This window comes from Mycteria americana, chromosome 17, assembly GCF_035582795.1.
Source record: "Mycteria americana isolate JAX WOST 10 ecotype Jacksonville Zoo and Gardens chromosome 17, USCA_MyAme_1.0, whole genome shotgun sequence".
NCBI classification, from domain to species: Eukaryota; Metazoa; Chordata; class Aves; order Ciconiiformes; family Ciconiidae; genus Mycteria; species Mycteria americana.
In genome coordinates, this window is record NC_134381.1 from 13,083,734 (window position 1) to 13,109,912 (window position 26,179).

Below are 26,179 nucleotides of genomic sequence, written 5' to 3' on the forward strand. Positions count from 1 at the left end.
ACAACAATTAATTGTGCCACCTAAACGCGCATGCGTGTGAATGAATATTGCTTAAGTTGAGAGCAGGAATTCCGCCTGCTCGGTAGCAGGCCACTTGCCATCTTAACTGCCTTACAGATGTACACAGCTTGGTTTTGCAACACCACGTTACTCAGACCTGCGGTTAACCCGTGTTTGACACAAAAAGGCCAGACTATCTGAGATCAGGTGCCAAAATCTGATTAAGGGCAGGAGGACGCTCGGGGCAGGCGTGCCGAAGGGGACGGGCGCGGAGCAGCGCACGGGACGCTGCCATCGGCTTACGAGGGGCTCCTCCGCAGCACAACTCGCAACAGCCATCATCTGTGTTCTGAGGGCAGCCCCAGTGCTAGGCACGAGGAACCTCAGCAGCGACGCAGTCGTTTCTTGCCTGATACGGGCATGCTGACACAGAGCTGGGTGAGGTCCAGCAAACTACAGGTTATCAATCCGGAACATTCCTGTGGTACGTTTACTGAGTCTTAATTTGGTAACCTAAATCAGTTTATAGTTTCCTTGAAAAGTATCTTGTCGTATGAGCGTTCAAGGCTTTACCGCTTAGTTTCTTTTGGGCTTACTGGCAGGCCACAGATTTACTTTAGCACAAAAGTACGCATCCGTCTTTTCTCACGTGTAGAAAGTCTGTAGTGCCTTCTGTAAATAACACTGCATCCCAAGGCTGATGGCACGAACAAAAAGGATCGGTCTGGTCTATAAGTGGAGGTGGTCAGGGTTCAACCATACATACTGTAATTTCCAGCCTCCCATATTATACTTACATTTACAGCTGCACGCATGCCAGCGCCCTGAGTGTCAGCAGTTCCCATTTACGTAATTACAGTGCCTTAAAGCTGGGTGCCACTAGGTCTTGTGCTTCGAGCTGAACTGAGTAGTCCAAGGGAACAAGAGAGCTCTCGCCTAGCCAGAGAACATTATACCTTCATGAGAGTGTCTGGGGAAGTCTCAGGGCAGCTGCATTACAAAATATGGTTACACAAGGCACACAAAACCTCTCCTCTGGTACTGGATGTTACAAATGGCTATTCGTATTCAGATTGATTTCTTTAGTTGGAGTCTCAAATTCAGATTTTTAAGACAATCAGCATGTTTGCAGACCAGGTTCACGTGACAAACGCAGATTCTAGTTATAAAACAGAATGCGTTCAAGTTTGCCATATATTTTTTTCTGCTAAAGATTTAAATATCATGTGGCTTTAGCTTTCTTTCTGTTCACTGAATATCAAGGTCAATTAGGAATGATGTCTGGCTAGTACTCTCAGAGCAGATTAGACAGTTGCATCAAAAACTAGGACCATGTATAGGTCATCTGTTACTGTGACCTAGATTTCTGAGAATCTGTTCAATTTGTTTTATTGAAAATGTGGTACTGTCTCAGTTCTGTTTCTCATAGTAAACCTCTCTGTAATAGCAGAAAATAGCTTTATTAGATACTTACAGACATTGCTTACTACTTCTGCTAAGACACAAAGAAAATCAAATCCATGCTGCAGACCTGTGCCTGTCATCCATTTAATTTTAAAATAACTTAAGGTTCTGAAAGGCTTATGCCTTATAATCTAAAGCATTTGGTCCACATGCCAAATACTAAGCAATCTGAAATACATAATAGCTTAGCTTCAGCTTTGTTTGCCCTATTTAATTCATTTTTTTCCTTCAGTAACCAGTGGATAGATGCAATATTCCTGCAGTCTACTTTGGAAATGAAGAACATACTGAAATATTTGAGTAAAGTGAGGCTATTTCCTTTGTATCATTTGTGCGAGCTTTGTGGTGCCCTTGAAGGATAGTTGGTTTGGATTGCTCAGCCTGAGAACAGAGCCAGCCTTCCCTCCTAAACCCCTCGTGTTTACTTACTGAGGATAAAGATTTTGCTATCTGAATTTTGACACTATTGCAGTGTGTCCACCTATGCTTTCTGGGTTGTCATTCTGAAACCACATAAAAGCAGATTTCCATTTGGAACATTTTATGACAAATTTCCTCTCCTCTCACCGCTCTTAATTGTTCCGGTTAGAAAGCAATTACTGAGACATAGATCAGGCAAACACACCGGTTTGTTGGTGTAAGTATTTGGGAGAGGGAAGGGGAGAAGGTGTATCTTAGAATATTAGAAAATATTTTCTAAATACCAATGAGTTCAGTGTAAAAGGAAAACTATAAAAATAACGGAGTGATTGCGGAATCCGCAATTCAAAGAACAGTACGCCAACCAAATTTTAGAATTATCATCATCAGTCTCGGTGGCTTACGTGCCGAGAGCCGTGGTACCAAACACATCTAGGACAGCTGTGCTGTCATTACACCCCAGGAGAAAAGGTAGGTAATGCCATCAAACAGCGGTAGGAAAGGGCACAAAGCGAAAAAAAAAGGCGCCAATAGATTGAGATTCGCAGATTAAAATCTCCAGTACGTTACTCCCTCATAAATTGTACTTAGTAAATCCGTTCCAATTTTTTCATAATTCTAAAGCCAGTTCTACCAAGTCATCTGAATTTTATACTACTTTAATATTCAAACTTTTATGTGCATCTCACAGCACACTGGGACCAATTTATTTTATAGGCAAGATAAAAACCCAGCAATATTTGGGTGACGTTATCCAAAGATCATTCTTCTAAATGAACATAAGTACATTTTCTCCTTTTTGTTTCACATGATGGCTGCATTTAAATAGGCTAAATGTATAATTCAGAAAAGAATGGCTGAGTCCTGCTCACCTGGGGGTCATATCCACATCCATCCAATATTTAAAAGCACACAAAAGCGAAGAAATTAAATATATAAGAGGGGGGAGGAAGTCTGTCTTCCAACAGAATATTTGCCTGGTAACCAGATATAAGAGCGCGCCTCTTTTTTCCCCCCAAATCACAGTTAGTTGTTCTACAAGAGTCTTTGAAGATACTTGTATTTTAAATTTTAACACCTGAAGAACAGTTACAAAGAAGCCGCTGCTCTCTGGCTGAGCAGCAGCCCTAAGCAGTGGAAAGAAAAGCATCACGGAAATACGGCTGAAGTCCTCTGAAGTCAACGCTGCGTGCGCACGCTGTAGTTTAGGTCATTTGCAAGCACGGCTAAATGAATTTGGTGTGAGAACAGGAACAAACAGCCATGAAACGTAGGGGAAATTCATCCACCGGGTGGGCTAGAGCGTGCACGGGCTGTAAGAACAGAGTTCCCCGCCAGCCGGGACCGCTCTGCGCCGGGGCCTCGTGGCCGCGAGCGAGGGGCAGTAAGCGGGGCAGGACACGGGGAGCCAGCGCCCTGCCGAAGTTCAGGGCGCTTCTTTGGTGGGTAGCACCCACGCAGCTCGCGAGGAGACACGCAGCTCACCAAGAGAATAACGCGTTTCCAGCTAAGCCAGGTGTTGGCAAGCGATGAGAAATCTCACAGCGGCTGGGAAGAAGAGAATGGGGAAGGTGATGGGATGGATCCTCACCTGTCTTTTTCCTGCTCGTTACAACATCATTGTAATGTAATTTTCTTTGCTTCAGTTATTTACCGTTATTGGAAGTAAAATCTTTATTGTACTGAGTGTATCATGAAATGGAGTCTTACAAAATGGCAGCATAAAATTGAGCCGGAGGTGCCATGCTGCCAAAACTGAACCAAAAAGTGAGATTTTAGAGGTGTTTCTTTTGAGAAGAACTCCAAATCTTGAAGTCTATCAGATGAGAATTGTTGGATTATAAAGCTGAAAACCAGAAACTAATTATCTTCAAAGGAACAGTTGTCAATAAATCGGGAGGAGATACTATGATAATGAAAAGCAAATCTTTCATTTGATCCCTCTCCATCCATACTGCTTCCCAAGCAGATAACTTAAGCTTTATTCAGCTAGAGTCGCCAATATTCCAAACAGTCAGTCAAATATAAAGGTCCCAATTAGCATATGAAAAAAAAAAAAATCTATATTTTTATGTTGTCTGTATGATCAGAGTATGCACGCAGTGAATGGGGGTCGTGTCGCTGCTCTGGAGTCGCAGGAAGCCACCTGTGAAACGTCCTGCTCGGGAATGGACCTTCCCGTCTGGAGCAGGGATCATGTTTTACTCTAGCCTTTCAAGATCAAGCCATATAAACAAAACAAATACCTCCAATTTCTCTCCTGATTACTTTGCAAGGTATTGTTCCCGTATTTGTCAATGGCATGTGCAGGTTCTGGGCATTTCTTCAGTATCTCAAATTGGAAAACTAGAATGATTCCTTGTAAAACAAATACCAGGGCAGGCATCACATTGAGGATGAGCCCACGCAGCGCAGGCTTTGCAGCATGCACTGTCTCATCAAAAACACAGGAGACCTTAATTTCAGAAAAAAGGATTCTCTTTAACATTATCATCTCCAGCTACATTATACATTGCTGAAACAGTAACAAGGGAATCTCAGTTTGACCGTTGAGACTAGTATGAGAACAGAAGGCATTTTCTGCCCTCCCTACCCTGAAAAAGCCTGGCCAAGCCCAACTACTTCCAATCTCGGAGCAAAAAGGCGATTCTCTGCAACAGAAGAACTAATTTTTGCAAAGACGACTGTCATTCTGATGACTCTGCCAATAATTTCTAAAATGCTAAAAGGCAGAAAACAATCTCAGTAATGGAATCATCTGTAGTTAGGATCATTTCTCTCCTCCCCGAAACCGAGGCACAGGAACTATGCCTAAATTCACAGCTAATGGGAAATCTTTTTGATCTTCACAGAGACAGGGAGTTGCCAGCCAAGGAGAGCAGTCAGCATAGGACTATCTTCTGAAGAAGTACTTATCCTAAATTCACCCACCATAATAAATATAAAGTGTCCTAGGTCTAGAGCATTGCAGTATTTCAGTGGCGAAGAATTATTAGCATGTTTGATATACCAAAAGAGACAACGTTATTTATATCTACAGAAGCTGCTTACCCAGCATTAGATGTGTCAGGGCATAGTACAACTGCAGGAATTCATCAGGAGGACACCTGAGATTCCTCGCTATTAAAACCGATGAATCTAATGTAGACAGTCATCTTCATAGCAACAAATGTTATCTTAAAAGATGGGGGATAAAAGTTCACAGGGAAGCTGTGCAAATTCATGAAAAGAAAAATGCATTTGTGATTACTGAGCGCACGGAAGCCTGTCTCCAGAAGTCTGTGTGTTGAAAAATGTCTGGAAGACAGGAGATGATCAGCAGGAAATATGCAAGTTTCTGCTCCTTGTATCCTTTTCTAAACGTCCATTAGCCACTGTTTTGATTTTATTTTAGAGTCAGAACTGCTTTATTGATTGCAGCCAGCAGCTACAATTCAATAGTGGTCCCAAACAACAAGATATTTTTTTCCAACAAGGACAATGTCTGAAGTTGTGTGCAATGAGATGAAGATACGCTATTATTAAGACATCCTGGGCTGAAGTCATTTTTGTTCCATGTACGCTGCAGGTACAAATAGCTCATAAATGCAGCTTGCTCCAAAAAACCATCCCTGCTGGGTCTACTCAGAACGTCCCGTATGCCACCCTCGGGGTGCTGGAAAGCTGCTCTGGTCCTGAAGAAGCCCTGTATCTCCTCCCCAGTTTGCCTGGGTGAAATTGTACTCAGTGCTTTGGAAAATCTGGTGAGGAGGCAGGCAGGTCTTGCGACATTGTGTGTCTGATCCCTTCACCTTACACAAAAACAACTTTGGAGACAGGATAGCGAGCTGCAGTCTAATCCAGTACGATCAGTCCTGCCTAAGTAGGTCAGCAAGGAAGCTTCAGACCATGGTAACGTCTTCCAGCCCCAGCCGCCCTTCTCACCACAAGCAAATTTGACAAATACTTCCTTTAGCAGGTAGTAAGAGATGGAGGGTTTGGTTCTGAGAGCTTGTGTGTTTGTTCTAGAAAGGTAAAACAAGTTTTGTTTAAAAAATACAACTATTTCACTAATTCAGTGGCTTGGAAAGAGTTCAGTAAAGTGCTTAAAAAATTAGAGGGCATCTGATTACTCAACCTGGGATGTCAGCTTGCAAGAACATCCAGACTAGCTCATTCATAAATGCCTTATTTTAAAATATTACCATGTTTGGCAAAAAGAATCAAAACCAAAATAATTTTATTTTTATGCTAAAATCACTTGCTGAGACTTAGTCCAATATTTTCCAAGAACAAGGAGTATAAAATATAAAAATATAAAATAATATATAAAATAATTATGTTAATATATATTAATAATTGTTATGTTTAATATAAAATAATTGTTTTGTTGCAAAATCACCTCCCTGTAGTTCAAAAAAAGCTTTCCGCTCTTCCATATGCTCTTGACACAGAAGTTCACACGTCAGGTTTCTGAAGAGCAAGTCAAACCATTTTTCCCTGCTAAGGCCCAACTTCGGTGCTCTGCTTTCCCCTGCCACACCAGACCCGTTACCAAGCCCAGGGCCGTGTCGCTGTGCTCTAAGTGGCTCATTTGTGCAGGTAAAGATATTAACAGAAAGGACCAGACTCCCTAGCCTTCACTGGTTTACTTCAGAGAACTTTGTTTTATTGTCTTTGTGATTATTTAATTCTCTCCACTCATCTTTTCAGAAGCCTGTTCAGCTCAGTGATCTCTTTAGGGCAGCCTGTACCAGAACTGGGCAAAGTCTCATTTCAGCAGCTAAACGCAGATGCGACAGCCTCTATTCCTATTCAATATTTCATTGTTTGCACAGTAGTAAAATCGTGCGCACACATGCAGTTAATTATCTACCATAGCAAGTACCGCTTCGTACAGTGGAGTCCTTTATGTTCACACATGGTCTATATTCCTTGTTCCCAAACACGTACCTTTGCATTTGACTATACTGAAGCATTTGTTTACGCTTGATTTATCGAGAGATCCAGATTTGCGTTAAAACCCATCGTTCACTTTTCTGTCTAAAAAAGCCCAGACCTGCTAACATCTGATAGCATGTTTCCCCCAGGCCAGTAACAGCAATGTTTTAGGGCACGGCAAATGGGCACTCTAAGACTGCACCAACTTCATCCAGTTCCTCCTCAGAATTCACTGAGACCTACCCGTTTGTCATTTTTAATCCTTTTAACATTTGCCACAGCAAATTTGTATCATACCAGTTTAAGTTGTCATACAGTATTAAGTCAAACACCTTACAAAAGTCTAGGGTATGTTGCATCCACAAGCAAGCTTGTCAACTCAAAATGAGATCAAAATAACTTGGTAAGTCCTCCATAAATCGCTGGAAACTGGTATTAACTGCATTTCTCTCGGGCCCCAGAAGAGCTCTGCATTTATTTTCTCTGGGATCACCGTCACAGCTCTATGTTCTAAAAGGGCAAGGGGAACAAACTGGTAACTTTGTCCCCTGATTTCACATAGTCCCAAGCTTTGTCAAGTAGTAGTCCAAGGAGCTTTTGAACAGTTAAAAAAAATGTCTCCAATGCTCATTGTAGAAGACTGCTGAATCGGCAGCGTTTGGCCACGGCATTGCTACTTAAACGCTCACCCAAATTTCAACGAAACAACAACAATAACTAAAAATATCACCAGTGATTACATCCTCTCATCTCCCCGTCATCTCGTCAAGGTGTATTTGCGTGTTTATACTGCTGAAGTCATTTACATCTACAAAGAAAACACATTTTTATAGTACAATGAAAGCTTGCTACAGGACACGGTAAGCGTGCTTGCGCAGGGCATTTCCACGGATGCTCGAAGGCAGGCACTGACGCGGTGTCGGGTGCTGAGCACAGCCCCAGCCCTGGCTTCCGCACCCTGAGGTTGCAACACCTCCCTCCTGAGAGCCCAGCTAGATCGCAGGGGTGGAAGGGAAAGCATAGCAGTTTTACTACCAGATGCATATGTTAAATTTATTTAGTGACACTTTAAGGCAGTGCTGTTAGGATTCTTGCCCTGCTATAAATAAAAGCCTTATTGTGAGGAACCAATAGAATGATTGAATTAGGGTGTAGGAATTGTTCAGGCACCATAAATACACAGAGCACCAGAAACATCCACAAAATTAACTAAATCCTGTCCCTATACTTCAGACAATTAACAGGTTAACCTCTCTGTTTCAGGGTTTGTATGCATATTTTGAGGAAACCATTTTCTTCATACAGAAACCCATTCTCTCCACTAAGTTGAAAGAAACCCCCCTGTGCTCTGAATCCACGATATTTTCACTGTAAAGTCCCACTTCAGCAATGCGCTACCTCCCTGATTCACGTCATTACACTGAGGAACCTCACAGGAATTCCAATTCGTAAGGCGCTCCATGTACCGAGCTAACAGAGTTGGGCTTTCAGAGACCCGCGTCCCACGGCTGACTGCCTTTAGCATCTACGGAAGGTGTCGGGTCCACTTGATGCTTTTTCCAGAACGGAAAATAATTAATCAATAACAACAGAGGTGGCAGCTGTCAACTGCGGGTTGCTTTCAGTGCTTCCTAAGCAGAAGAAGTCTGAGAGGAAGGTACGTTGAAGAGTCAGTGCAGATAATAACTTCTGGGGTGTGTCCAACCAAATTAAGCAGGCCACAAAATACAACCTTAACAGCGTCTTACCAGTTCCACCATGCTAATGCAAAAAAATGAACAAAAGTGCCTCTACAGTAGGCTCAGGCAACAGTCGTTGAGTACAGGCTTTTCTAACTGCCCTCTGCTCACCCAGCTCAAAGCGGTCGCGGGTGCTTTGCTCCCCACGGTCGAGGCTTCCATTAAGCATAAAGACACTTCAATAGGGAGCAAAACAGGGAAGAAAGCAGATGGAAAATGACGTGCCCTGTTTTGTGTGAGACACAGGCAGTCCCTTGAGCAACACTAAGAAGAGAAAGTGCTAGGACTGTGTGGAAGAGAAATCCTGTCTCCATGCTGGTAGCACTCACTACTATAGTCTTCAGATGGCTCGTGCTGTAACAGGGTAATCCTCTCTAAGTTTCTTTACACTCTATACATACATACATATGTATATATATGTGTCTGTACACACACACACACTCCCCAAGAGAGAGAAAGGGCTTGGAGAGAGAAAAGAGAACGTGGATTTTGTACGCAGTTCTGGAGGTAAAACTTCCAACGACAGAACGGTTGTAAAGATTTCATCTTGGTCTATCCCGAGCCTTGCACATACTGCCCGGTTACAGTTTCCAGAGAATTATTTTATCATCTCGGAATCTGTCCAAAAAATCTAGCTGATGGAGAGCTTTGAACTTTGCAAGAGGGAAGGAGTGTGCAGCCAGGATATAGAAATAACATGTACAGTTTGTTTTTAACATTCGGAAGAAATTCAAGCTCTCAAATCATGAAAGGAGAAGATGAAAGTTACCAAGTCGAAGGTCAGCAGAGGTACAAAAGGAGGAAGAAGTAGTGAACTGAGGAAAAAACCTCTCTCACAACGTAGTTTAAATATAAACACAGTTTTGGTTTGTTAAAACCAAAATTTCATGCTTGACTTGAACTTTGTTTCCTCGATTTATGTTATACCTACCACATGTAGTCACCCTTCACACTGGGACGCTCAGCAGGCTTAACACTGGAGGCTGAGCATTGCTTGTTATTAATTCAAATTTTCTTTGTTCTTTCCACCAGCTCCTACTCCAGAAAGATGGCAAGAAAAAGGTGAGACTAATTTTCAGAGAATTCTTTTGATTTTTCACTATCAGTTAATGTTTAATGATGCCATTAAAATCAGTCCATTTAAGTGCAGAGTACAAACTCTATTCGGGGAGCAAGCTCATCTTTCAAACCGCTTACTCAATATAGTAGATTGTTTCAAGTACTTTATTAGACAATAGACTTATTGTTAAGTTACATGTATCAGCTCAGGATATTTAGAGAGACACTTAACAGTCCCTATGACAAGAGAAAATACTCTGAATTAAAAGCAAGTCTCCAGAATTTAAAGTGATAGATTATCTCCACTAACTCTGTAGGCTCCACTTCACTCACAGCAAAGTTATTTCAGATATAGCAGCAGATGTCATTTTTAACAAACAAGCTGCAAATAATTCCTCTCTCTCAAACCATGCAAGCCAGGTGGAAAAAGTGAAGGTAATTAGACAGATGCAATATAGAGATTTAAAGAGAATAAATCCCTTTTTCCACTTTTCAGGAGAAAGATAATGGAATTCATTTATTCTCCCCAGTACATTGTTCGGCAGACATTTACATACTCAGTTTAAAACTTGCAGTTGAACTGCTCCAATAACGTTCTAGATCATATTAAAAACGATCTGAGGATCGGAAGGACTTCTCACGCAGTGGTTCACTTTGGGCAGGATTTCCCACACCCCTGAGTGCCAGGCTGCTCGATCTCCTCTACAGGGAACGGAGGAATCTGACTGCGCAGAGGTCCAGCATTAAACGCCTCTGTAAGCTTGCCCACGGCGTACAAACTCACTGGTGGTTTAGGGATGCCCTTTCATGCTTTCAGCTGCCACAGACAACTCTGGAAGGTTTACCTGCGAGTTTCTTGCAGCATGTAGGGACACATCTCAGTAGTCCAGAGCATCAGACAAGTAAGCGAGCAGAGGGGAGAAACGATGGGGTGAAGCATATTTTGTGCTGCCTGCCTACCCAACAGACAGGTTGGGAGCATCACCCCAGCTACAGCCAATGCAAAAAACATTCTAGGGTCAGGTTAATCCAGTTGGAATCGAGCGACCGAAGAAGCATCGTGACCCGTCCCCATCCCGCCCTGCAGCAGCTCTGCCCAGTAGACGTTCCTGCCATTGAATGGTCCCCTTAGTTCAACCAAGCAGTTGCTGAGAATCTGCGTGCCTTAGAGCAACGGCACAGATAAAGCCTTTAAAAACCCACGGTCAAGAAGAGAAGGGATAGGAGCTGTAGAAATACGGACAGGCATTGTGTACTCCAGTAAGAAACCCATTCTCCCCTGCTCTCACTTTTCTTGGTTTACAGTTACGGGTGTCCTCCTGCTTTTTTATTTTTTTTTTAAGTGAACTTTATAAAGAAATCTGAAACATTATAAACACCCTTAGCGTAGCTATTTAGAATATGCATATCCACAGGAGGAAAGGCGCTTTCACAACTGCAGTTCAGATACATTCAAAGCTGGTTTAAGAAACACTAAGTCAACTTAGCATCCATAACTGTAGTGTTACACTTCTGCAATTCATTAGTCCTCATGGTTCCATTTCGTAATTAAAATACTTGCAGTTTAAGACTTTACAATAAAGAATGTGCAGTCCTCAGCAGTGTTTCCACTGCTAGTCTATGGAAAACATATGCATGGAAAATATGTACAGTGCATGTATACAGCCATCTTTGGATAGCTTCAGTGAACATTCAACGCTGTCGGTGAGTTTGAAAACTAGAAAAAACCATCGACCGTTGACTGTACCTTGAGGTTTATCACAAACCCTCTGTTAAATGGAAAGCTTGAACCTTCATAGTTTTTCACATATGGTTGCCATTAACAGGTCATGATTTACAGATTATATTAAGAGCTACAGAGGTTGAGTTTTTCCAGTTCTTCTACTTTCTCCAAAAATGAATTGGTGTATAAGAAATGTTTGTTTTCTCTTTAAAAAAAAAAAACTATACTAGAACAAAATTTCTGCAAAACAAAGTACCTTGAGAGTAATGGAAGGTTTTGTACGGGCAGCACAAAAGCAGTAACGTATCCACACCATATGGTACACTTGGAAACAAATCTGAGCATGGTATACGTTTCAAAATAGCAAAATACAGGCCAGATCAGGAGGGAAACCTCCTTTGCATTTGGGCTGGCAACTTGAGCTTCGCTGGAAAAAGCTTTGGAATGTCAGTTCATTTGCTCACAGGAACCTGCGCTCGATTTCAGCAGCTGCTCACTGGGAATGCTGGCCGAGGACCGGATCCCTCCCAGCAAGGTCCAGCTGCTCCTGCGACTCACGCTGTCGCTTTACCACTAGGCAAGCAAGAAAAGGTCCTTCCTTTCAAAGGAACAGAAAGCCAAATGCACAGGCACCTCCGCAGTGCCTACCGGGTACCCTTTCTGTCCCGCCTGGGTGGTCAGATGTGGGACTGCGCAGAGCAGGCTTTACTAGCGCGTGCCTTCGCAAGGGTGCAGGCAGTTGTTTTTCCCCCACAGGGACTGCAGAACCCATAAAAGAAGAAAAGACTCAAAGCACGTGCCAGCAAACGTTGTCTTGGGATGCTCTAGAAGAGATCTTGTAACATGTATAATTTTACTTCTGTATACGGTCACAGATGGGCAGCACTTCACAAAATAGATACCTGTCTCAGGACCAAGAGAAAGCACAGCCTCTTGAAAGTTAAGGCTGTTCCCTTCAAGTGCACTTTGCATCTTTATATGCTTGTATCGTATGACCTAGAGGAATTAAAGTATCAAAACAGGCCTTTGTCAAAACACATGCCAGTAGAAGGTGGTTCAGCTCATAGTTACATACACCATCAGAGCTTTCCTACCATAAAGGACGTCTAAAAATCTTGAACGACACAGAACTTCACCACCTGAAACGGTTGCTCGAAGTGATAAACCACTTGTCAAGAGCAGCGGATGCCTCAGTAAACGTGACGGCGCTGTAGAAGTTCTTTTGATAGCCAAGAAGCAGACTCGGTGAGGACATGACAAATGCTTTTAAGCAGGATGTCTCTCATACTAGTGTAATGTGAATACTTCTGCGATGGGGCCCAGCCCTCATTGAGTTAGAGGACAATGTGCTGCTTGAGAATTTTTGGAAAATAATTTAAATGCAAGAACAGGGAAGGTTCAGTGAATGTGCAGTTTTCAAGCCTTTGGGATAGAGAGTCAAGAACCATATAAACTATGAAACAGATATTCCTGTCAGCAAGAATCTATAGTATAAGTGGAGTAACCAAGCAAAACAAATCACCTTTACCAAAAAGAAGCAATTTATATCATATTTTTAATGTAGTTTCTAAATTGAAGAATGTTTTTCTACTACTCTCCCTGTCCACCTGTACTTTCCAGAAGCCACCAAGATTGTAAGAAAGCAGTTGTATGTCCTGAGGTCAAGCCGACTGCAATACTGACCATTCCGTGTGGAAACACAGTAACAGCGGGGCGGCCTGAAGGAACAACGCCGCACATCTTTAGCATCTAATGGCTGCAATCAACATTCATTGCTGTCGGTGGGTTTTCATTTCTATCAACTCACTGATCAATGAATGCAAACTGCGGACCAGCTACCTAAGAGACTGCGCAGTCACACAGCTCGGGGCACCCTTCTGGCAAGAAAAGCGACGGACGATTTTTTGCTGAAGCAGCGTTGTATTCAAGTTCTGCCTACCAATAACTGCATGGGGTAGGTCCACGGCTCTGCCATTAGCTCACCGGAGAAGTTCAGGACACGTCGGCCAGCTTCTTCGTGAGCACGGGTGCTCTTTGCCACCTGACAGCCACTGTGAAGATTAACATCTCACAGAGCAGTGAATTCTGGATAAAATAAGTATTCCCTGTAGAAAAGCAGACATTGTAACCAGGCACAAACACAGCTTTTTTTGAGGCATACTAACTGTATGAAGCATTCTAGGCACCTTGTTTCGTGAGAACAGGCTCCTCTTCAATTCAATATTCTAAGAGCTTCTGCAGCAGCGCAAGAAAGATCCTGTCCCCTCGCCCCCCCGAGACTTGCGCGGTGCCTTGGACCCCCACGAGTCTACAGAGTCTATTTGTCTGCTGAGGTGGTGGTCTAAATACAGGAAAACAGAATCGCCATCCATCCTTAGCGCAGACCGCGTTAGTCCTCCCTGTCGTTTATCAGCTTCAAGAGAAGGTGCTTGCTTGCTGAACACTCCATAAAGCGTACAAAAAGCTTTCTTTTTAAATATGGAAACCTGATCAACAGCTGTCAGGTGCATTTCTGTACAAGTCTGTACTGCTTACTAAAGCACATTAAAATAGTACCTCGTACTAGGTCTGGTTTTGCTGTGAAGTGTTTTTTTTAAAGAAAATTTTGCTTGTGCAAAGCAAATTTATGGAAGAATATGAATAGATTATTGGCTTTTATCAGGAACTTCAAATATTTTTTTCACCTGTACTACAAGTTTGAACATTATGTGTAACTTCATATGTAAAAAAAAATTCTCCAAAAAAAGACCCAAATGCACACCAGACAGCTAGCAGACTACAAGCGAGGAATGATTTAATGATCATTAACTAGGCTTTCCAGGAGATTCATTTATATCAACGCTCTAACTAAAATTCAGGTTAAGCCTCCATTTGTGCTGTAAAGCTGCGGTATTGGCTCTCAGTAACTTTTTTGACACCTTTCCTCGTCCTAACCCTGAAAACCAGCCTCCAGTCGCACAGCAACAGGGATCTGCAGGGGCAGCACACCAGAAGAGCTTCTCCCTGCCTACAAACCCGACTCCTGTCAGGAGTTATACTCTACCAGCACCTCCAGCCAGGTGATCTCCATCCCAGTATTTTCCACCTTCGCCTTTAGAAGCTGAAAGATGACAGTGAGCTGCTACTATAGCAGCTCTTCTTCCTGAAATTAAAACCAAGACAGGCCAATCTGTATCAGAAAAATACCAGAAAAAAATGCAAAGAGAGAATGCACTTCTGTATTGACAGATGTTCATCAGGTGTTAGCCCCAGCCACATTTCACCGTTCCTGTTTCAGCCACCAAGTTCATTCTTTGTTTTGCAGCATATAAGCGATAGCGATAGAGCCACCTCCACGGACAGCATCGTTATAATCCTTCACAGCACTCCCACCACAACGCAGCAAAGCCGTCCCACTGCTACTGAAAGAGAACCTTCCCCGGCTGGGAACGGGTCGCGTTTCCGAGGAGGGTGGGTGAATACAATAGCCTCTCTGTCCCTCTCCCCCCAGATTCCCAAAGTCTCTGTTCCCAAGCCACCTTGTTCTCACCACAGATACTCCTAAGGACTTTACACCGCGCTGGACTCCGCGGTGTGATGTGGTCCTTGGTCCCTGCTCCGCCGTTGGGTCCCTCTCCCCAGAGACCCTTCCCTGCCCCACCCCGCTTTCCTCCTCTTCTTCAGGGCTCGGGCCCTCCCTGTGCGCTGGGCGGGTGTCAGAGCTGCTTCATCGGCTGAAGAGAAGCTGCAGGGCAGAGCAGACCCGGGGTCTGCTTATCCAAAAGAAGCAGGAAGCTTCTTAAGCTTACTCAAAAGCAGCAGGAAGCTTCGCAGGGGAGTCAAGGCCAGGGAAGGCTGTTAGTGCCAGCCAGCTATGCGTAGTGGAAGGCACTGAGCCCTACTGTGCTACTGCTGTTTTAAATACTGATTAAAACCCATTTCAATTTTTTTCCTAGACACCTTAGAAGTTATTTAGATACCTTGTGGTGATCTTACTTAACCCAGGTTAAATAAGAGTTCCATCATGCTTTTAGAGCTCATAAGAACTGCATGGGCATTTTTAGAGGAGTGTAAGGGAGACAGAACAGCTGATTAACTCAATTTTAATAAAAGTGACACCTTACTCTTCACGGTCCTTCAGTAAATCTCTACTTTCACTATCAGTAAAGTGTAAACCTACATATGAGCTTCACCTGGTTATAGGAAATGAAACTTCCTCCTGCATGAGACAACGTATGGCTTCGGAGTCCTGTGAAGTGATCAGTGAGCGATGACAAAGGACTGAAGTTGCATGGCTTCGGAGTGACAGGGCTAGGAATGGGAGGGGGCAAAGCAGAAAATCTTCCATGATTTAAGATGATGCTGCAGAGAGCATTCTTCATTGCTGTGGTGGGCAGGGCAAGCTTCAGTTACAGTGGAAAAGATTCAGGTCAGAAAGGCTTGTGCAGTCTAGTGACAGCACTGGAGACGCACGTCTAGGGCAGTCCGTGGTGTGTCCAGGGAGGGTCAGACACATCTAACCAATACTGCCTTGAGGCAGAAAAGAACGACCTCTTGAGCTGTCCTCCAAATTTTTTTTTTTTTTTTAATGATTTACATGACACATACCTGCGCCCAGGAATGCCACTGTCCCGGGACAGCGCGATGCAGCAGTTGCAGAGACCACCGTGAGTAAAGGCAAGAGGCCCCTGCGATGCACCCCACCGCTCTCCAAAATGCCGTGGGCATTTTGCGAACAGGGAAAGTGGATGCTGTTTTGCTCAGCAGAGGTATCAGTCAATTCACTACACAATAAAGGGTCCAAGCACTTTTCTTACGCCTTGTTTCCTCCTCCAGTTGCTTATGGGATTATTTTAAAGCAGCCTGTTCAGGCGTGCTGTGCTGATACCACACAATAACTGTCCCCCTAAGCTTGCTGTACAGTTCAAGTCAGAACGACTCACTAATGACTTTTAAACTCCAATTAGGTGAATATTCAAAATAAAAACCCATTTGCTTGTTCTGCTAAAAGACTTAAACGTGTTCAATTTTACACAGGAACAGCTTCACCGAGTTCAACAGGGTTACAAACTAAACAGAGCGAACTCTTTGCAAAACTGGGGATTTAGAAATCTCCCCTCTCCCCCAGTCTGACAGTGAAGGGCTCTGTTCCGTCACCATAGCAAGCATTTCCACCAAAACCCCTGGTAAGCATCATAGTTTGATATAGAGAATTTACTACAGTAATATAAAGTGAACAGCCTGAAAGCATGCCTGCCACATTGTTTAAACATTATGAAAACTAGACAAATGACTTTTTTATGCAGTTTGACATTTTGCCTTTGAAATTTCAAATTTGTCAGCATGTTTGGAAAACTCGTTCAAAAGCGAGAGTGCAGGATTTGGATTTTTTTTTCTAGTGGCATCTTACATGATGTACAAGAAAGCACTTGTATTATTTTAAACAGACAGTGTATTATTTTAAACAGACATTTCAGCCTACTGGTTTTCCCCCCTGTACACCTGTATGAAAATACAAAAGAAAAAACAAAATACAGGAGTCCTGACAGAGGTGTTCATCTTCACTGCAGTTACTCTGAATAAGACATTTCAGACAAACAGGAAAAACTACAGTAAAGGGGCCATCCCCTGTTTGCTAATGCATGACCAGCAAAAGGCTTAAGCAGACACTCCACAGATCTCAAGTGCTCTGGATGCACAAATAAGCCTAAGAATTCAGTTTTCTACTTGGTTGTGAAAATCCTCAAGGTTTTTGCTTTAATCATGTTTGGTAATGAGACAGCAAGGGAGAAAACTTCCTAGGGGAAAGACAGGTTAGCAGACACATTCAGAATATTTTAAAATCCATGCTTGGGAAGTTTTAAATGTTTCTGGCACCAACTGTTTGCTCCCTACCAGAGATCACCACCCTGCAGAACCGCCTGCCCTGGACGTCAGCCAAACCGAACGCATCAGGATGACGCTGAGCACCGGCACGCTCGGTGCTGCCACTGCTACAGAAGCTGGCCAGCTGGGGCCGGAGAGGTCTGGGAACTGCCCCAGCAGGAATCGCCAGGGCTCATCTCTCAACACCCAGAGGCTCTGGCAGGCCAGCGACGGCTAAACTTGCTGCAGCACTTCGAGGACGCTGCTGCCCAGCTGTCCACCCGGCCCTTCGACCAGCTGCCAGGACCCCGGCAGCCCGCCAGCGTGCCCATGCCCTGGCTGCTGCAGCTCAGCCTGCCCACCAGCACTGAAGGGTTGATCAAAAGACAGGAAGACATCAGAAGAACTCAAGGAGCTCAGTTTATTTAGTTTATCAAAAGTTTATATAAATATCTTCATAGGGAACAGAAGTTTGACAAGCATTTTTCAGTTTAGCAAAAGATAACAGACATGAGAGCTGTAGCTAGACAAATTCAGACTAGCAGTGATATACAGTTATTTAAGGGAAAGAGAGGGTCGTTCAGTTCATGTTGGCCTTGCTTTTAACATTTGGCAGATACATTATGATGTGAGAATACTGTGGAAAATTTAGTTTTGTTTTAGTACCTTTTAATGCATGAGAGGCCTGAATACAGTAAATCTGAGCTACATCAGGCTACGAACGTTCAACAGAATATTAGCCAATGTATCTTCATAAACTATATATGTGTCTAAGTGGCAACTTAAATTATTCTACATATGCATGTGAAATTATCTGTTTCTGTATAAAAGTGATCAAGTACACGAAAGCCTAGCTAGATGCCTACAAGTGTGCTTTATTAATCAACACACAGCTCCACACATTTGCAACTCTGAGCCTATCATACATTCATTCCACACGACTGTTCTCATTATAAAGAGGAACCATATATTCCCATTGCAGAGGAACCACAGTTCTCCAAAGCTTCAAAGTTCTCCAATAAAAGTAAGTGCAAGTCCATCAGCACGATGACGGATGTGGAAAGGACAATGTCCTGACTCTGGAAGGCTTCTAGCAGTTCTGAACATCTGAGCATTATTTTTAAAAATGAGCTGTCAGTTAATAGTCTGCTACATTTGAAAAATCCAGAGAGTTTCCAAAAAGTGACATGAAAAGTTGCTTTAAATGAGAAATTTGCGCAGAGCTCACCCCTCTATTATGAGCACAATAGTTCTGCCTTTACCCTGAACCCCCGCAGCCTGACAAGGGCTTGTTGCCATCTGGTGGATTATCATCCACAAAGTGCCTTTGGTCCTGGACACAGCCAACACCACTAGATGGAGTACGGGGAGAATTCTGGATTCGTATTATTTCAGGTGTCAGCAGCTCAGATTTTCAAGGCCCAGAATTACAGTGAAATTGGGAGGATTTCACCAACTGCTTTCAATTTCATGAGAAATTCCAGGCTACAGATTTCCAAGTATAACACTGACACACTCAAGATAGATACTTTTATGTCAACATAATTTACCAGCACCTCAGGTGTTTATATCGCTAACATACAGGCATCTACTTTACAGCTTTCACTGACATGTCTCTGGTGGCAAAAGATCTTACGCAACCTGCGTTCTGCTGGTGTAAACAGTGAGGTACAGACCTGGTCTATGCTGCTTTTGTGAGAAAGATCTGATCAACTGTCAGGTATGGGAATCCCCACCTCCATGAGTAAGCATTAGCTCTACAACTTCTCAAAGTCTCTGCCTTGAAGTATTAATCAATATCTTTGGATTATCTCAGAATGAAAAATTCCACCTCATCACATGTGGCAAGAAAAGGGGTACTTACTGCCCATGGAGTTCATAGGAAGGACAGGAGAGGAAGAACTCATCTGCTCCACATCTGTAGCTAATGGGAAAGTGAAAATGAGAGAGTTGTGATGTGCATGTTACCAAGAAGTCTTTAATTTTGAAAACTTTCAGTTACATTTAAATTGAGTATGCGTATCTTTGATCACCTGAGATCAAAGGTGCTTTGAGAAGCAGTTAATTTTTGACAGTGTCATCCTTCTCTCTTTTAAGATATTTCTCATACACGTTATCTGCAGATCCACTTTTCCGAGCAGTCAGATTGGTAATCTGTAACTTACAATGGTTTGAGAATATCAATTCAGAACAATTTCCACAAAAATTCTGAATTATATCAGCTTTAAACTGTATACAGTATCAACTTTTAAGCGGAGCATACTGTGGAATGAAAGGACATGATGATCTCCCATCTGTGTCCAGTGCACTTTCAAAAGATTCCTGATCGGAAGAGATCCCCTTCCAAAGGCATGCAAAATGCTGGCGTTTGATCTGGAGCAGTATCAGAAACAAGTGTCTTTAAATACAAGACACTACAAGCTTTATTTTCTAACAGCTGAAAGAAGAAGCGGAACTACCTTCCTGTGTTTTGCCAATGGAAAACCCCACAGTCAGCGTGGTCTGAACCGAATGCCAAATGCCCTCTGCATTTTGGGAAGGGTCCACCTGTCCAGGACCCAAACCAGGAGAGAACCATCTTCCAGAAACAGGGTCAGTTTTAACCTAAAATTAGGTACAAAAGATACATTCTTTGGGGCTTGAGCGCGCTCTCTCTCAAAGAACCACATTCACTCTTAGCACATCACCACAAATGCCCAAGTCAAACAAATCAGTCTCCACCGTTTTGATGCCAGTAGATAACCACATAATTATATATTATGTAATTCTCGTTTAGCTTTAAGACCCAATAAATGCATACTACAAGTTTACATTCCTAACCACAGAATGCAGTCCCAGAAGCGTAACTTCAGCCCACGGCCAGGGTTTGCCATTGGTCCAAATCCTGCGTTTCACATTCTTATAATTCCAATTTATTCAGCAGCAGGCAGTTCCCTGAAGACCACTGTTTACACTGGAAAGTGCAAAGTTCTGCTCTAATTAGGCAAACCACAAACAAATGTAAACACTTTAGCAGAGCATTTTTACAGAATGTGAAGAGCAGACACAGCAGCACGCTTACGTTAACTTAATCCTCCTGCCGTGCTTTCCTGCCACGCCTAGCAAGCGCTTTGCTTAGCAGCCTACTCGGGGTTGCTACACAAAGCTAGCAGCTTTAGTTTAACATGCTAAATACCAGTGACAAACACAATGACAGTTTTATTCAGAAATGCCCTGGGTTATTCTTATCCTATTCTCCATTCAATTATCAAGACATTTACTGCCCAGAACATCTAAACATTTATAATCTCACTCGGCTCTTCCTTGCAGTTCTTGCACCAATGTTCAGAAAGCTGCATGCAACATGCTGGCCTGCAGCATTTCTGACACTCTGGAGGACCTTCTTCAGGTCTCTGATCTGCTTACGGAAAAAAATGGTTCTGCATCTTCCCATTTTCTGCCTTATTACTATAGTCTCCCTAACGTGGAAACTGCTAACCCTTTGAAAGAGCTAGCAGGTCATAGGCTATATATATTTTTATAAGTAAAAAAGATTCTTCATATGCACTATAGCAATTTCAAATACCTGGAAAGAGTTTTGGGGTTTTTTTCCCTATTTAAAGCTACATATGCTTTCACCTGAATAAAATAAAATAACCTGAAAAGTAAGTGCAGCATTAAAGTTACTTTTATTCTTCTGAGAGTGGTAAAATTTAGCCCGTTTAAGTATCAGTATTGAGCACAACTCAGCTTTCAGAAAGGTTGAAGTGACAGATTAGCAGATGGTCATTTAAAGGTTACCTGCTGCTCTCTGGCAAAAAGAGGTCAACTGCCCTACAAGCCAGCCAGATGGCAAGGAGCCGGCTCCAAGCAGCCAGCAGCCGTCTGCACCACTTGAGAAGCGATTGTGAGAGTAACAGTCACTTAGGGTAGAAAGCTACACCTGCAAACATCTGGAATAGTTTATCAAGTATCATTCAGAAAGCGATGAAATAATGCATGTGCCTGCTGAAGAGAAATTTCTGAGTGGTAAGCATTTAGAGAGATCCAGTGCAAATTTTTCAAGTCCCATAATTTTAGATTGTTCACTATACTGCTGTGTTGAAGGTTATAAACAGACGTGTAACAATATTTCCTATACTTGAAAGGATAATTTCAGTTCACGCTTGAAATTATATATTTTAATTCCTATTTCTAATATGTTCACCAAGGCTAACACTGCGGTCACAGCTGTCCAGTCCTTCAAGTTTGAAGTTACTAGAATTGCCTCCGTGTCCTGTCAAGTGCTGCTGTAAACCAAGCGATGCCGTACCCAGCAGCTGGCCGAGAGCCCACAGGCCATGCGAACGCGGAACGCGGCAAGTCTACGATATCAAAAGAGTAGGAACACCTCAACATTTCTGTTCTTGTGCTACTGGCAGAGGGGTACTTATAACCTATTAGTCTCAAAATCATACTTCAAGTTTTTTTAATAGAGTATATAAAAGTGCAAATACTTCTTACAACTTGCCTTGAATAGGTGGATTTTAAAATTTCTCTCATCCATCTAAATTAATATTAATAAAAATTCAGACAGCCCTTTATGAAACATGGCAATGCTGGTTTTGTTCTCTTCTCCATACCCCTCACCCTCCCCTCCAGCCCTTTCCGTTTTCATAATTATATGCAACACATTAAACTCCTCAAAACAATTCAGTGAAGAGAGAGGAGATATGGATTAACAACCAGCTAAGATTTTGGAAACTGGTTTGCTCTAAAAGATGAAAAGGACAAAAGTCTGCTCAGCGATGAAGAACAGCTGCTGCCAATACAACTATTTACCCTCTGACCTCTCCTCTGCCCAGTAAGTGAACAGTGCCAATTGTTTTCTTGTATTATATACTGTTTACAAGCCCCGAGTGGCATGAAAAGAATTAATAATTTAGCTCATGGAGCTGATGACCTTTATTGGGGTACCCCTATTTGCTGAGCAGAAATCAGAGCAAAAAGCTCCCTTGAAGCCACAGGGTTTCTTTAAGAGTTTCTCACTTTACAGCCTAATTGGCCACCATAACATAAATCAATTATTTCTCCTGTTTTAAGCAACAATGCTACCTATTCTCAACCACTCGATTTCCAACTTCCCTTGTATCAAGCCAGGCCTTGTTCTTTGACTTTTACAACTGTATAGTAAACACGACGGCAAGGACAGCTTGGAGAACTTTGCAGGATTAGGAACATTTGGGAACGCTAGCGAAAAGAGGTTATGCTATTTTGAACTTCTCTTGACCTTTGACTGCCCTTGTCCCTGTTTATGCTAATTGAAGGGGTATATGGGCTACTCCTAGAAGTGAACTTAGCCTGAACCTGTGACATAGCATTGGACTTCAAAGATACTGGTGCATGAGTTTGGGTACCCCCTCCCCAAAGGTTGTCATCTTACGTACAGGAAGAGTACAGTAGGTAAAACATGGTACTACCCTGCCCAGATGCAGGGATACCCAGATCAGAATAAGCAGAACATACTGATTCAGTGAGTTGCATCATCTTCCACTGGTTCTGACCAGCTGCTAGCCTGCTGAAGATCAATCACACACATGGATCTGTTTGGTAAAAATGCAGTGGTGCTTGTGGGGCTGCAAACAGGAGGGCATTTGCATAGTAAAATCTCAGTAAGTTGGATAACATGTTAGTAAAGATTTTCTGAAATATGCATGCTAAAAACAGGAATTGATCTTGGAAAAATGCGGATAATGTAACATAGGATTATAGACTTCTCCCTCCCAAAGCTGACACTGAGGCATCAGAACTTGCAGGTGAGAGATGGTACACCATCCTTAAGACCTTTCAGTAGAATTACACTTCTATTATCATTGAATAATTCCGGTTGGAAGGCATCTCTGGAGCTCATCTAGTTGAACCTTGCACTGGAAGCAGACCTAGCTTCAAGGTTGGATCAGCTTGGTCAGTGGTCTGTTCACTCAGACTTTGAAAGCCTCCAAGAACAGAGGCTGCATGGCCTCTCTGGACACACATTCCAGTGCCACATCACTTCCACTAAGTTTTCATCCCCCTCCCCAAAACGTCCAGTAGGAATTTCCTTTGTAACAACTCATGACCATTGCATTGGCCTTTTGCCATGTACCTTTGAAGAGTCTGGCTCCATTTTTTCCTATAGCCCTTTTAAAGAACTGGAAGACTGCCAGTTAATCCCCACTTAGCCTCCTCTTCTCCAAGCTAAACAAATGCAATTCCCTCAGCCTGTCCACATCTGTCTTGCCTTCCAGCCCCCAACCGTCTCAGCAGCCCTCCAGTGGGTTTACTTCAATTCAACCTGTCTTCTGCTGGAAGGCCCAGAACTTCAGAGTATTCCAGATGTGACTGTGCCATGGCCCAGAGGGGAATGAGCACCTCCCTCAACCTGCCGGCTACGCACCAGCCAGCATGCAATGAGCTCTCATCACCACAAGCACACCCCACTGACTCACATTCACAAGGTTCACCAGGACCCCGGGTCCTTTCTGCAGAGCTGCTCCCCAGCCTGTACTGTTGCATGGGGTTATTAACATTCTAGATGCAGGGCTTGACATTTGTCTCTGTTTAACTTAGAAGTTTCAATCAGCCCTTTCCTCCAGGTTACTGAAGTCCTTTTGAATAGCAGCTGTGCCCTCCCAAGTATCAATCTGGTGTCATCTGCAAGTCTGATGAGTATACTCCATCCCATCATCCAGATGGTTGATGAAATTGCTAAATAGTATTGGCCCCAATATTGACTCCCAAGGACAACCACTGAATAACTGGCCACTGGTTAGTCTTTGAACTCTTGACTGCTACCCTTTGAACCAGATAGCACAGCTAGTTTTTCACCCTCATTTGCCTTGTAGCCCAGTTTGGCTACAAGGATGATAAGGGAGACTGCATCAAAAGCCTTGCTTAAGGTTAATGACAAAATTGCTCTCCGCATTCAGGGATCCAGTCATTTTGTCACAGAAGGAATGAGGTTGGTCAGGCACAATCTCCCCTTGGTAAAACCATGATGAATGTTCCCAATTACCTTCCTGTCCCCTTCAAGGGCCTGGAAACATCTTTCAGGAGGATTTGCTCCATACTCTTCCCAGGGACTGAGATGAAGCTGACCAGCCTGCAGTTCCCCAGATCAGCTGCTACTCTGCAGAGCTGAGTTAAAGGTGATTCGTGATCCCATTTCAGCTAAATCTTACTATACAGAGACATTCCTCCCCTTCCCCTCCATCAGGTAGGGCTTCTTGTCTCACCTCACTGAAAACGCATGCTGTTTGGAAAGAGGAGTGGGAAGTAAGGTCACCTCATGATAAATATTTTGAATTATTTTCATTAACATGGAAAACAATCACAGCTCCTGCTTACCAACATAACTGAAAGGAAACATTCACAGCAGTTTAATGTTCCACAAACTTAGAGCTATACCTGCACTGTACTCCTCAATAAACACTATACAGACATTGTTATTTTAAATGCCTGTTTACATTCCAGTAAAATTCTGTCGGCATGGTATCTGATTTATCGATGCCATCAAAAGTCACAGGATTCCTGAAATGCCTCCCGAGACACAAAAATCAAAGTAGAAAGGAGATGTGTGCTGCTGTGGTATCAGCTTTACCACACACGTTATGGACTAGATTTCCAGAAGCCTTCTGCGTTTGCTGAAGCAGAGCGCAGTGCCCCTCTTGAGGGCTGACCACTGCCGCTTCCCCGGGACATTTAGCAGGCTCTTCTTCTGTAGGATGGGGTGGTGCAGATGGAATCGTGCTCAGAGCCACCACTGGCTAACAGCGAGGTACATCAGGGCTGCTCTCAGCCAACTGCAGCAGCCAGCTCAATGCTCTAACGGGGGTTCATAGAAATCTTGCATCTTATTTTAGACTTTTAGGCTACAGAAAGGGAAAACTTAGTACACAGTCAAGAAGCAAAGCTTTTTAGAAAAAGAATTATGATGATGAAGAAAGCCTCCAGGCATGTCCTAAATGAGAAGTGACTTTCAATTAGTGCAAGCCCTCAGAAGAGCTCCACAAGGCGTGCTGGGTATTCATTCAAAGGGCACTGAAACTACGATAACCAAGCCTAAAAACATGTCTTACTAAAACACCTAGTTTCTTTGCCTGTAAATTGAGATGTGTTAATCCTTCTCCACAGATCAATACTGAAATGTTTTACAATCGTTTGGTGACATTTCCTTTCACTTTCAAAGCATTGCAGTCAGAACCAAAATTACATGTTCTGAAATACTAAGCAATTCCTGAAGAAGGCAGGCTTTTAAGCATTGAGGCAGATCATCAGCACGGCAGTGCATGTTCACATTCAAGCATCACAGACAAATGAGGATTTCAGAATACAGTATTTCCCTTATTCACAAGGCTCATCTGTTTTTAAAAGGCACTATATCCTGACGTGAGGTCAAAAAAGCCTACAAAATGAAGTAATAACCAAAAGTTATGTGCAGTTGAAATTGTATTCTTAATTTGAATTCATAGTTTCAGTTTGCAGTATGAATATTTATACTGGGTCTTCTCTTTAGGAACCTCTTACTATCCAAGATATTCTCTCCGCAGCTATAATTCAACAGTGTAATTGCTCTCAATCTTTTTGATAAGCTGAATAAGCCAAGATCATCAGGCTGCCTCAATCTTTTTGGGCAATTCCCAATATTTTAAGATATCAGCATCAGGGTTTTATGCAGCATTACAGTATCAGCATTCCAGCCAGCATTAGGTAGGCAGTAAACATAGGAGACCTGCTTTCGATTTCCAAAGGACCACATCAGTGCTTTTTGCTACTGCATTGCAACGACAGGCACTTACTCAAATACCTCTACCCGTTTCACAACCAGTGCTTCTCAGCATGCAATGCCCCGTTCCACAGGCACGCTATCTTTGTCCCTAGACATGACATTTTGTATCTTCTACACCTGGAATACATTTTGGTTGAATAGGATATTGCCTGCCAGGCAGCCCAGACTACTCCAATATTGAAAGATCAATTGCATAATCATTCTGTAAATCTGTGGAAAGTCTTT

At 42.9% G+C, this 26,179-nt stretch overlaps 1 protein-coding gene across 5 annotated transcripts in view; it reads right to left on the reverse strand.

Annotated features, from left to right (window-relative positions):
- NR6A1 (nuclear receptor subfamily 6 group A member 1) overlaps window positions 1-26,179 on the reverse strand; it is a 97,439-nt gene that overhangs the window by 57,932 nt on the left and 13,328 nt on the right. For 3 of the 5 annotated variants that reach the window (XM_075519961.1, XM_075519960.1, XM_075519959.1), the window contains one exon: window positions 19,034-19,093. The exons of 1 other annotated variant lie outside the window; for it this stretch is intronic. In XM_075519961.1, the coding sequence (XP_075376076.1) occupies window positions 19,034-19,093 (60 nt within the window). Of the gene's footprint in view, window positions 1-19,033; window positions 19,094-19,628; window positions 20,056-26,179 lie in introns of those variants that run through there. One more of the 5 variants, XM_075519964.1, reaches the window with a different exon arrangement.